The sequence below is a fragment of the Macrobrachium nipponense genome, chromosome 25 (assembly GCF_015104395.2).
Source record: "Macrobrachium nipponense isolate FS-2020 chromosome 25, ASM1510439v2, whole genome shotgun sequence".
NCBI classification, from domain to species: domain Eukaryota; kingdom Metazoa; phylum Arthropoda; class Malacostraca; order Decapoda; family Palaemonidae; genus Macrobrachium; species Macrobrachium nipponense.
Window position 1 is genome coordinate 31,039,023 of NC_087214.1, and position 13,159 is coordinate 31,052,181.

Consider the following 13,159-nt stretch of genomic DNA (forward strand, 5'->3'; position numbering starts at 1 on the left):
ACCACAGGTTCCATGCAACGGAAAAGCACCATACAAACAAACAAAACTGAACATTTATTGCCCAAGGATCCTGCCCAAACTATATGTTTCATCTTAAAAAGAAATAGGATAAGGTTTTGTACTGAAATGAGATGAGGGAAGTTGGTTAAATGTCAAAATATATTCTTGTAGCTGTATAGAAAGTGATGTCATTCATGGTTTTTTGCCTTTAGGAGGAAAGTGAAGCAGAATAGTACCATCAAATGCTGGGCCTCTACACATCATACTGACATGTTCTCTTTCTTCCATCTTTCTTTCCACCCTCTCCTGACAGTGCAACTGCAAGGTTTTCCTCCGGTTACACTCTTCAAACCTCTATACCTTTAATTTCCGTTGCAATGCTGAATGACCTCGTAAGTCCCAGCACTTGGCACTTGGCCTAAATCCTATCTTCTATTCCTATATTCTAAACCAAAGGGAAAAGGAGCATACTGATCCGGGCTCCCCCTCTCAGTGGGAACAGTAGACTCACTCACATGAAAACAAAAAAACAATAAAAACTGTATGCAATTCCCTCCTCCATCGAAGCAAATAGCTAACTAACCCCATTTTTGGGTTTTGAGCACAAATAACAAGGTTTATGTATTCTGTGAATAAAGATGTTTGAAACCTGTTCTTTGCTGTTAGAGATGTCTTTACAGTAAGTCCTCGGGTTACGCCGGTCTCGACTTACGATGTTTCGTGGTTACGAACGCGCCCCCATAAAAATATAAAAAATAATATTTTGCGTCGTTCCGTCTTACGCGGTTTAGCGTCGTAAGCAACGTAAACAAACGCGAACTAGTTCCGGGCGCACGGCGGAAGAATACGCTTTGTGGGGGAGAGGACGGCGTCGCTTCGCTACGCTCATTCCTCGCCCATACGCCATTTTGGTTGTTTACACTGCCTCTCTCTCCCTCGTGTTGTATCGTTTTTGTAACTTTTTGCTCTTTGTTATGGCTCCCAAGTGCAAGGCGGACTCTTCTGATGGTAGTGCATCGAAGAAAAGAAAGGCCATCACCATGGAAATTAAAGTGGACATTATAAAGCGATCTGAGAAGGGAGAAACGCCAACAAACATTGGCCGCTCGCTTGGCCTTAGCCGTTCGACCGTTGCTACCATTATCAAAGATAAAGAGCGCATCGTTGAACATGTGAAAGGATCTGCTCCTATGAAAGCGACAGTGATAACTAAGCAGCGTAGTGGTCTAATAATTGAAATGGAAAGGTTATTGGTGCTTTGGTTGGAAGACCAAAATCAACGGCGTATCCCAGTCAGCCTTATGGTGATTCAGGAGAAGGCGAAAAGATTGTTTGAAGTGTTGAAAAAAAAAAGAAAAGGGGGAGGGAAGTGAAAGTGAAGAGTTTGTGGCTAGTAGGGGTTGGTTTATGCGATTTAAGGCTCGGGCCAATTACCATAACCTTAAATTGCAAGGTGAAGCTGCTAGTGGGGATGAGAAAGCAGCGAGTGAATTTCCTAAAGCGTTGTCTGAGATAATTAAGGAGGGGGGTTATTCTGCTCAGCAAGTGTTTAACGTAGACGAGACAGGTTTGTTTTGGAAACGTATGCCTAACCGCACTTACATCGCCAAGGAGGAGAAGTCAGCACCCGGTCATAAAGCCAGCAAGGAGAGGCTAACTTTACTTCTTGGGGGTAATGCTGCTGGCGACTTCAAACTGAAGCCCTTGTTGGTGTATCAGGCTGAAAATCCAAGGGCACTCAAGGGCATTTGGAAGGGTCAACTACCAGTAATTTGGAAGTCCAACAAAAGAAGGCATGGGTGACACTTGCAGTGTTTGAGGACTGGTTCGTAAACCATTTTGTTCCAAGTGTGGAGCGGTATTGCGCCTCCAAGGGTATCTTTCCTTTAAGGTGTTGCTAGTGCTGGACAATGCCCCTGGACACCCTGCCCAGCTGGGAGACTTCAACCCTAATGTCAAGGTGGTTTACCTTCCACCTAATACCACGGCCCTTTTACAGCCTATGGACCAAGGAGTGATTGCTTCGTTCAAGGCCTACTACCTACGAAGGACAATTGCTATGGCTTTACAGGCAACTGAAACCAAGAAGGACTTGACTCTGAAGGACTTTTGGAAATCCTACAACATCCTTGATGCTGTAAAGAACATTGCTAATTCCTGGGAGGAGGTTAAGCAAACAAACATGAATGGTGTCTGGAAGAAAATTTGTCCTCAATTTGTGAATGATTTCCATGGGTTTGAGGACACAGTTCAGCTAGTTGTCAAGAACGTTGTTGCCCTGAGTAAGGAAATCAATTTGGAGATGGAGGTTGATGATGTTACAGAGCTGCTGGAGTCTCATGGCGAGGAGTTATCTGCTGAGGACCTGATACAACTGGAGAAGCAGATGATAGAGGAAGAAGAAGAAGCACACCCACCCCAGAGCCTAAGGCTTTCACAAGGCAGGACTTGATAAGAGGTTTTGCAGAGTTGCAGCAAGCGTTGTCAACTTTTGAGGCTCAGGATCCCAACTTGGACAGGTTCACTAGGGTTTCCAGAGGCGTCATGGATTTGATGCAGTGTTACAAAGGAGATCTTGGGATGAAAAGAGGTCGCTCTCTGTTCAGACTAACCTGGAGCAGTATTTTAAGAAGGTAGAGAGGCCTGCAGGAGATCCTGTACCCTCTACCTCAGCTGCCTCTGCTAATCCAGACTCGCCTGCCCCACAATCTCCAGCACCTTCTGAATGTTCTGCTAACCCAGACTCACCTGCCCCAGTATCTCCAGCACCTTCTGTAGGTTCTGCCTCACCTAAAGACTCACCTGCCCCAACATCTCCAGTAGTATGTTCTGCCTCACCTCAAGAATCACCTGCCTCAGCATCTCCAGTAGTATGTTCTGCCTCACCTCAAGAATCACCTGCCTCAGCATCTCCAGCAACTTCTGGAGGTTCTTTTTCTCTTCACTAACCTCCCCCAGTCTCTCCAGCACCGCAGCTTCCTCTCCAGTGTGCAAGCCAATCAAATTAATAAAGGTAAGGAATTGTTCTCTCGTTGTTATTGATAGGTATTTACATTAAATCATGTGGTATTTTTCAATGTTCCGACTTACGCTGAAAATCGTGTTACGACGCATCTTAAGAACGGATCAACGTCGTAACTCGAGGACCCCCTGTATACTATTTTATTTATACTTGAATAATACTGGCTGTTTTTCTTGTATTCAAATAAAAATTAACATAAAATTAAAGGTTCAGAATACGGGTTATTAAGGCAACAGTATTTTAAGTAACAGCATTATTTTGTTGTAAATAAATGTCCAACTTACAACCTTGAATTTAATCTTGTTTTTTCTTTACAGAATAATTGAAAATATACTGTCCATCCAAGTCGTCACCCACATCCAAGTTATGAGTTTAGTGTATAGGACCAAAATCCCGTTTACTGTTCACCAGAAGTACTTTTGCTTCCAGCTTCGATTTACGCAACGCCAATTCTAAGGTCATTGGTCTGTGTATCCATAAGTTGTCACATAAGAATAACTGGCTTATGTGTATTTTACGTGTGATGTATCTTCATTCGTATTCTTAAGTCTGGCTTTCCTTACATGAGGTTCAATGTTTGAAGAGTTTTCTCCATATAGTTTTATACTTTGTGCTTTTTTAGTCAAGACTGATGTGGTTTCAAACCATCTTGCCTTAGCTTCCTTTCTCATTCTTGTAGACGTAGTGTTACTACTACTTGCTCTGATTTTCAGTCTTCAGCTCTCCATTGCCATCTTCCAGTATACAAACATTATTGTAAGACTTCTTTCTCTGACTCTGCTCTCACTTACATATTTATTTGGTAAATTGTCAGTTTTCCAAATAAGTGATCCTTTTCTGTATTTCCCATTACCTTCTGTTACTTCTGTCGAATGACCCCCATATTCTTTGGAAGCTTGAATTTCAGGTTAGGGGACCTTGTGGGCTTCTTTTTTACGAATAGGGTTCATCTTCTGAATATTAATAATAATAATAATGATAATAATAGAAATAACAACTGGACATATGCATACACAAGCTCCTAGGGGCCTCCCTGTAATTTTCTCTGTGACTGATCTGGATGGGCACACGTGATTTCAAATTCTGTGGCTGTTTCTACCACTATATTCCCGGAAGTTGTAACATCATGATAAAGTTCCAGCACTTGTTAAGTAAGACCTTCTTGTGCCCTTTGCTGTTGTAAGGTCCCATCTAATTGCTTTTCCGGGTACTTGGTTGAATGCTTTCTCAAAACATACCACTGTATTACTTCCTTTTCTAACGTGTATCTTCTTATGTAGTCATTGATTTTAAAAGATATTTATTAAAAATTTTTTCCATCACCCATACTTATCACACTGTGTTTCAGCAGTCTTAGTTCCTCGGATGAGTGGTTTTCGCGCTCGGCTACCATCCCGGTGGCGCGAAGTTCGATTCTCGGCTCAGCCAAGGCAGAAGCAGAGGAATTTATTTCTGGTGATAGAAATTCATTTCTCGACATAATGGGGTTCGGATCCCACAGTGAGCTGTAGGTCCCGTTGCTAGGTGACCATTTGGTTCCTAGCCACGTAAAACTATCTAATCCTTCGGGCGAGCCCTAGGAGAGCTGTTAATCAGCTCAGTGGTCTGGTAAAACTAAGATATACTCAACTTCAGCAGTCTTCCTCTTCCTTTCTATTTTGATCAGTGTAGTGATGTTCTTTAACCTTTACCTGTAAGTCTTGTGATTCTCTCACTCCTTTTAGTGCCACTTGGATAATACTGTCTTAAGGTACCTTACAATGTTTCCTCCTTGTGTCTGACTTGTTCACATTTGTATACTGTATGAATAACTTGATCATGAAATATATAGAAAAAATTTTCATGGCATTTGTATACTGTATATCTATTTCTTGGTGTATATTTGTAGGCATTTATTCATTTTCATTACGTCTATTCCACGTACGACATTATGTCCTGATGGTTATGGTGTTTCAACAATTCTCCTTGTATTTAAATAAGGTACATGTATTGTTATCTATTCGATTATTCATTTATTTTTTCCTTCATAATAAGTGATCTCTTCTTTCTGTTTCCCATTTTCTTCTGATGCTTCTTTTTAAAATATACCATATCCTCTGGAAGCTTGAATTTCAAATAGTTGGCTTCAGTGACCTTGTTTGGTATGGATCGGGTTCATTTTCCGAGTAACAATGATAGTAATTTCAGACTGCCCATAATTGCAAGAAATGTTTGCTCATTTTGAGTAGGCGTTTATTCTGGTTGTTTTGGTGCTTTGTTTGTGTCTGAAGGATTCTCCTGACCTCTTCAGATGTTGCATCCTGTTTTGATATCTGTAGTGATCCCTCTGTCAAATCAAGATCCTCCAAGTTCCAAGTTCTTTCTCTTCATCCAGAAGAAACTGGAAGCATTGCCTTTACTGTTCCATATTGTTTTTTTTTTCTTCTATTTTTTTTCCTGTTCATTTATATGCATACCGTTACGTTATCAAAGACGCATTCTTTTTCTGGTTTCTTATATGCCACAGCACATCCTTACTGAGCCACTTGCCAATTTACCTCCCTCTTCTTCTCATAGGCCTTCCTTTCCTCTTCAGCTTAGTCTTTCCCAGAATTTGGAGTCTCGTGTTATTTCCGCATCCTTCTGAAAACCTCAGCCTTTATGAAAGACTGTGTGAGGTTGCTCAGGCTACTCATAGTTCCTGTGGTATTTTTCTGGTTCTTAGCTGACTGACAGCAGTAACTATTTTTTTATTTTATCCAAGACAGTCTTGTATGGCGCTCCCAATTAAGTTGCAACTCGTGTGGCTTAGTGTAGATGGTACAAAACATTCTCTATGGCATCTGTTAGACTTAGAATATATCACTTTGTACCCTTTACTTTTCAGCATGTGATTGTCCAATTTTCAGTATAATTTTTTTTTACATGTATTGTACGTCACTCGGTCCTTCTTTCACAAAGATTGTTAAGTCTTGTCATTTGTAAGTAAGATAAATGGGTCTCGTGTGTTGTAATTCAATTTCCCACCGATTAAACTAATTCCATGTAATTCTTTGAAGAATGTTCAATGGGACCATGTTAATGTTGAGTTGAAAATGCAAAAGACTTATTCCCTTCTATTATGAAATTTTTTCAGAATTGTCAGCAGTATGTGTGAATGAACAACTTGCACATTTTTAAAGAACTGCAATTTATTAGATAGAACAAAAATTTTGCTGTTAAAAACTAACCATTCGAGTCAGCCTAGTAACACTTTAAGTGCTTTATCTGCTTTAATGTCGTAGTAATTCAAGAACTTATTCTTGGTGGGGTCCAACAATGTAACTTTGTGGTCTTGATAAATGAGTGCACAGTATAATGTAAAGTGCCTTATATATTATATTTTTATAATGAAATTTTTATATTCCCTGTAGGTTTTTATAGCATAATTTTATATATATTTTTAATGTTATGTTTAGAAGTATTTTCTGATTGTAGTGTTCTTTACATGTAGTAATGTTTCATTGCTTTTTGGCAGTTTTATATCACCGTTGTTTTTTCAAAAGCGATAAGCACAATTTGGCTTTTGGAACTCATTGACTGTCAAGAATGGGTCATTTTTTGTGAGGTTTTAAGATTATTTCTTTAATTGGCAAAAAAATGTAACATGTTAAAATGTGTTTCTTTGTGTTGTAGTACTTGCTTTTATCTATGATTAGCGCAGTTTATTAATCTAGCATTATTTGTGTGACTTTTTGGACACCATAATCCACTGTGGGAAAAAAAACTTTAGACACCGTTGTAGAAAGGAAAAGGAGAAAACCAGGCCCTAATAGGTGGCTTTTGTAGGGAAGGTTGTGCAGGGTTAACATTTTTACATCAGTATTTACATTCCTTTTTGTGTACCTCCTCCATGACTATAACTCTTTCTTCCATCATGCTATCCTTAATCCTCTCCTAAGAATATTTCATAGTGCAACTGCAAGCTTTTCCTCCAGTTATAGCTTTGAAACTTTTCTACTCTCAATTTCCTTTTCAGTGCTTAATGGTCTCATAGGTCCTTGTGCTTGGCCTTTGCCTAAATTCTATATTCAATTCCACTTCCAGATTTGGCCTCCTTTTCTTGACGTTGGTTAAAAGTTTTGCATTTCAAGCAGTTACATCTCTTATTGCTGCTGCTCCTGGGTGCTTAAGAGAGTCCTCTTCTTCTTGGTTCAGTTTTGACTTAGGAGTTTTTCATTTTCTGTGCTCTGAGTTATATTACCTGTGAAGATGCTTCATTTGACTTCAGTTACTTAAGCCCTCTAGCTACAACGGGAAAGTTTCAGTGCCCATCTCCAAGACATTTCTGAGGGTTTTGTTGAAGACACTTTCCAGAAGTTTATTGTAATTTTTATTCAGAAGATGAAACCTATTCTGTAGAACAAGCCAACCACAGGGGCAATTATGGGCTACTTATTTGAAATTCAAGCTTCTGAAGAATGTGGCTTACATTTCAAGGTAGTAACAGATGGCAATAGGAAATATAGAAAGAGATCAACTCTGAAGCAGTCCAGCTTTTAACCCATTTGCCCTTTGAGTCGTGGGTTTCTTGGCCCTGTATGGGGTTAGTGCTGTCATTGCACTTGAGGTTCTTAACAGCGTCTCTTCGGTCCCCAGCTGCAATCCCATTCATTCCTTTTACTGTACCTCTGTTTCACAGTTTTCATTCATCTTAATTTCCTCCCTCTCCTGACAGTTGGTTCATAGTGAAACTGCGGAATTTTATTTTTCTAACTGGTTACATCTGTCAAACTTTTAATCTATTTCCATTTCAGGGCTGAATATCCTGATGGGTCGTTTCGCGTGGCCTTTGGCCTCAGTTCTATATTCTATTTTATTCTATTCTGGGTTTCTTTATGCCTTGTTTTTCCACATTGGTCTGCTCAGGGTCCTTTTACCTGGTTTGCATTGCAGCAGCTCAGAGGTCTTCCACATTAGTGAGGCAGTTAAGCAAAAAATCGTGCACTTTGGGTTAAAAGCCTGAAACTTGGCACACTGGTCCTTTGGACCCTACTGATTAATTCTGGATTGGATCCACTTCAGCAACCACCTCTGATGGCTGTTATAGACATTTTTCCAAAAAGGCCGCCACTTTTTTATAAATGCTCATAACATTGGCATTCTTCATCATAGAATCACAATCTTGGTGTCAAGATGTACAGTATTGAGGTTAACATTGGCATTCTTCATCATAGAATCACAATCTTGGTGTCAAGATGTACAGTATTGAGGTTGCCAGAAACAGTGGACATGTCACTAGCATCATATGGCACCCATATCAGTCAATTTTCAATATGGCCGCCTTTTTTGTCAGATGCTTTGAACTTTAGCATTATTCATCATGGAAGTATAATCTTGGCATCTGAATGAATAGTACTGAGGGTCCCAGAGACACCTCAACATGTCCACAGTTTCATGTGACAACTAATTAGTCCCTTTGATTTTAGATATATGGCCACCATATTTCAATTTATTATGATATCGATATAAATTTTGATCATTTCGATGCTGCTATAACCAATAGAAGTGTCTACCATGGCATCTATTACAATGGTGCATAATGTATGGTTTCTGTTGGAAGATTTTTTTCAAAAATATTTGCCACATAAACGTATACAGACTCATTTATCTTTTTTACAGCTATAACAAGACAGTAACAAAATAACAATGACAGTGGTGCAGTTATGGTGGTGGTTTAGAATAGACAAAAACTAACCATGTCAAAGCAATATAAGCTTGTAGATAATGTAGAAGCAAGTTGCTCCAAGAAAACTAGTAATCCAACAAACTGGAATCTGTGTGTACTATGCCAAAGAGACACATCAGAGCCCTTGCAGTGCCCGGTTAATTCAACCCAAAGTGATGTGGGTGCTGGGTACAAGTATGTTGTTGAAAACCTGCTCAAATTCCAGGAAATTGGTTCCATACCCTCAGGTCTTACTGTACAACACTTATCACTGACTACTAACCTGGAGCAAGCATTACATGGACATGCTGCAGCATGGCACAAGTCCTGTAGAAAACAAATAAGCAATGCCAGGCTTGACAGGGCAAGTAAAAGGAAGAATGATGAGTCACAGCAGCCTAGCCCAGTTAAAACTAGAAGATCAAGCTCAGAGCATCAACCTAAAAGGCAAACAGAGAATGTGTGCATCTTTTGTGATCAAGAAGCTGGGTCTGCTGGCCTTCACAGGGCTTCCACTTTTGGAATTTATCATAAAGTTAGAAACTGTGCTATTGAACTTTGTGACACTAATCTGTTGGCAAAATTGGCTACTGGGGACATGATTGCTCTTGATGCTCGGTATCATACCAAGTGTTTTGCAAAATTGTATAAACGAGCCGAACTCTCAAGACATGACTCTGCAGAACGATCGTCAGAAAATATGTCACATGGTATTGCATTTGCTGAGTTGGTCTCATATATTGAGACATTTCGGGAGTCGATGGAAGCCAAACCAGTCTTGAAAAGGCAGGATCTAAGGACCCTCTACGTATGTAGACAGACTACGTGAGCTTGGTTTTCAGGCCGCCCAGGTTCATACCACAAGGCTCAAGGAAAGAATATTGTCCGCCATTCCAGATCTCAGAGCTCAAATGGATGGGAGGGAGTTTCTACTTGCTTATGACCAAGACATTGGGGTAGCACTCAAATAAGCATGCCAAGAAGATTTTGACGCAGATGCTTTAGTGCTGGCTAATGCATCAAAAATCATCCGATGTGACATCTTCAAACTGAAGCAGACTTTCAATGGAAGAATCCCTGCTGATTGTCAAGAAAAGTCTGTCCCATTATCTCTAACTGCACTGGTTAACATGATACTTAATGGGCCAGATATCAAAGAGCAATCTCTTCAAGATAAACCAGTGTCATGTGCCAGCAAAACCATCTACCAGATCATTGCATTTAACAGTGTGAAATCCCAAGGACAGAATTCTACAAGTTCAACTCATCGACACAACAGTGAAAGAGAAACACCAGTAGCCATCTACCTAGCATTGAAGATTCATGGAGAAACTAGAAAGAGAGGTCTTGTTGATTGTCTGTACAACCTGGGGCTATGTATCTCTTATGACAGAGTACTTTGGATATCCATGGACATAGCAAACAAAGTTTGTGCTATGTATGATGATGAGGGAGTGGTTTGTCCTCCTAACCTTGCCAGAAATCTTTTCACTGTTGCAGCGGTCGACTATATTGACCACAATCCAAGTTCTACAACATCGAAGGATTCCTTTCATGGTACAGGAATATCTCTTATGCAGCAAACATCTTGTCGCCCTTTCCCAGAAATTGACAATAATTTGCCAAGAAGAATGACTGGTTGCTACATCTGAGTGAACTGATTAAGAAGAATGAGTTTTGCTGCTTACCATGCTTCACTTCAACAGGCTGCAGAAACACCTACTACAAAAGTTGCCCTCATGCCCCTGTTCCTAGAGTGTGCACATTCAGTCACCATGATGAAACACTATGAATGTTGTAAAGTCTGCAACAGAATATCTCAACCCTGGTCAAGTTCCAGTCCTAGTAATGGACCAACCACTCTTTCCCATAGCAATCCTCATATGTTGGGAGGTCTACACATTGAGATTGCTGCCTTCAAGATTCTTGGTGACTGGTTAGATGGCAGCAGTTGGACTACAGCCATCTGCAATGCTGGTGTTGCTACTGGTGGTGTAGCTGATTCTTTGCTAAAGGCCTCACATGTAACCAGAACAAGACATGCCCATCAAGTGACAGCTGCTGCTCTTTTCCTCCTGAAGCATAATGCTTATGGACAATACACACAATCTCTATCTGAAGAATAGCCCATGAGGTTCACAACTTGGAATGACAAGATGTCAGCAGATCAGCCCCAATTTCAATACTGGGAGCTTGTTCTTGAACTGGAGCTGTGCATCCTTCAGATTATTGCATCCATCAGGAAAGGTCATTTCCAAGGCTACATAGAGCCACTTGCTCAGTTTATTCCGTGGGTATTCAGTCTTGACCATAGCAACTATGCAAGGTGGCTATCAGTCCATATAAGGGATATGTGCTCCCTCTCTGCAAAGCATCCTTCCATCTACCAAGAATTCACTGTAGGAGGGTTTGTGGCACGCAAGACTGGACGTCCATTTTCTGCAATGGCACTTGATCAGGCCCATGAGCAAGTCAATGCCTTGGTGAAAGGTGAAGGAGGAGCAGTTGGACTGACTGACAATCCAAATGCCCTACAGCGCTGGATGGTTGCAGGCCCAGAGATATCAAGGATGATCATAGAGTTCGAAGATGTAAGCATTGATGATTCACTAAAGCACCATGAACAAACCTGTCTACTCAGATGACCTTTTCCAAAGAAGTGACAGCCCTTGTCGATGTCACAGAAGACATGGGAAACCCATTTAAAGAAGACAGTGGGGATCTCCTAACTTTGGACACAAAGGTCATTATGAACTCTGATGTACAGAAGACTGTGGAATCTGTGTACAAGGTGGGCAAGGAGCAACATGATTTATTTATCAAGGAAAGGTTCCTGGATAGAACCAAGTCAATCAAGGAACCAATCAAGAAGAATAGTTTCCCTTTGTTCTTAAAGAAGAACTGTCAACCTAAACAAAAGTCACAGATGGCAACAATGAAAGAAGATTGCTCTTTGTTTTCAAGACTGTACATTGCATGTCAGTCCAGAGAAGGCAACCTTGAGGATTTCTTCAAGCATGAAAATCAGCCATGGCCACCACTTTCCAAGGCTGGTGACATGAGGTCAGGGAACAAGGCAGATCTTCTTCATGAGCATGAATCTATGACCCAACCACCTGAAGGAACAAACAAACCTGAAGGAAGCCCAGAAGTTACTGCTTTGATCTTAGATGGAGCCGTCATTGTACAAATGCTTTCCCCAGGGACCTCAAAAACTTGGAGACTACACCAATACTGTATTCATGCCATACATTCGACACCAGCTGGAACATGTGAACAGATTGGACATTGTGTGGGATGTGTATGATCCAAACAGCCTCTAAGGAGCCTCCAGAGAGAAGAGAGGGACTGGGATATGAAGAAGGGTTGAAGCTGCCTCAAATGTGCTTAGCAACTGGCAAAGCTTTCTCATGTCAACGAAACAAAACTGAGCGATCACTGCTAGGCAGAAGAACTTACAAATGTACACTTCCCAGGAAGAGAGATGTATAGCACATATGATAAGCATGTGCTTTCATCACCACTTCGAGAAGACCGAAGTCTCATTGAGCCATGCACACATGAGGAAGCTGATACTCAGTCCTTCATCTCCTGGATGCAGCTAACAAGGGACATAAAGATGTCATGGTACAAACATCAGACAGACGTTGTGGTGCTCATCCCGTCTAAGCTACACAGCTTACCTATCGGTGAGGTATAGATATCATTTGGAGTAGGAAAGCATCATAGGTATATCCCATCACACAACATAGCAGCTACCCTTGGTCCATCAAAATTATCTGCACTGGCAATGTTTCACTCATTTACAAGCTGTGATACAACCTCCTTCTTTGCAGGAAAGGGAAAGAAGACAGCATGGGATACCTGGTCTGTTTACCCAGAAGTCACTGATGCATTCCTCCTACTCTCAAATGCCCCACCAAGCATTCCTGACAATGCCTTCGACCTTCTGGAGAAATATGTTGTTCTAATGCATGACAAAGCATGTGGCCTGGTAAAGGTCAATGATGCACGACAGCACCTTTTTTCAAAGCAATCAAGAGCTCTGGAAAACATCCCCCCAACTCAGGCTGCCCTCAAGCAGCATGCGTTACGAGCAGTGTATCAAGGTGGGCATGTTTGGGGAAATACATTACAGAAAGAGCCACAGCTTCCAAGCCCTGATGACTGGGGATGGGAAAAGAGGATGGGTCATGGAAGGCAAAATGGACCAGGCTCAAGAGGCATGTTATGAACTGATACACTGCAACTGCAGAAAGGCATGTAGGGGACTCTGTAAATGCTACAAGGCAAGCCTCCGGTGCACAGCTCTATACCGTTGTAAGGGGCAGTGTTACCAGGACTGACTGAATATCTCTGATAGGGTTATCACATTAAATTGATTCTATTTTCATGTACCTAGTCAGTTCAATGTCACTATAACATGTATAGATATTTGTCATACTTGGAAT

General features: G+C 41.0%; 1 protein-coding gene across 1 annotated transcript in view; it reads right to left on the reverse strand.

Annotated features, from left to right (window-relative positions):
* Window positions 1-12,284: 12,284 nt before the first annotated feature.
* LOC135199025 (uncharacterized) overlaps window positions 12,285-13,159 on the reverse strand; it is a 2,178-nt gene continuing 1,303 nt past the window's right edge. Inside the window, exon 2 of the mRNA XM_064226941.1 lies at window positions 12,285-12,309. Coding sequence (XP_064083011.1) covers window positions 12,285-12,309 — 25 coding nt within the window. The remainder of the gene's footprint in view (window positions 12,310-13,159) is intronic.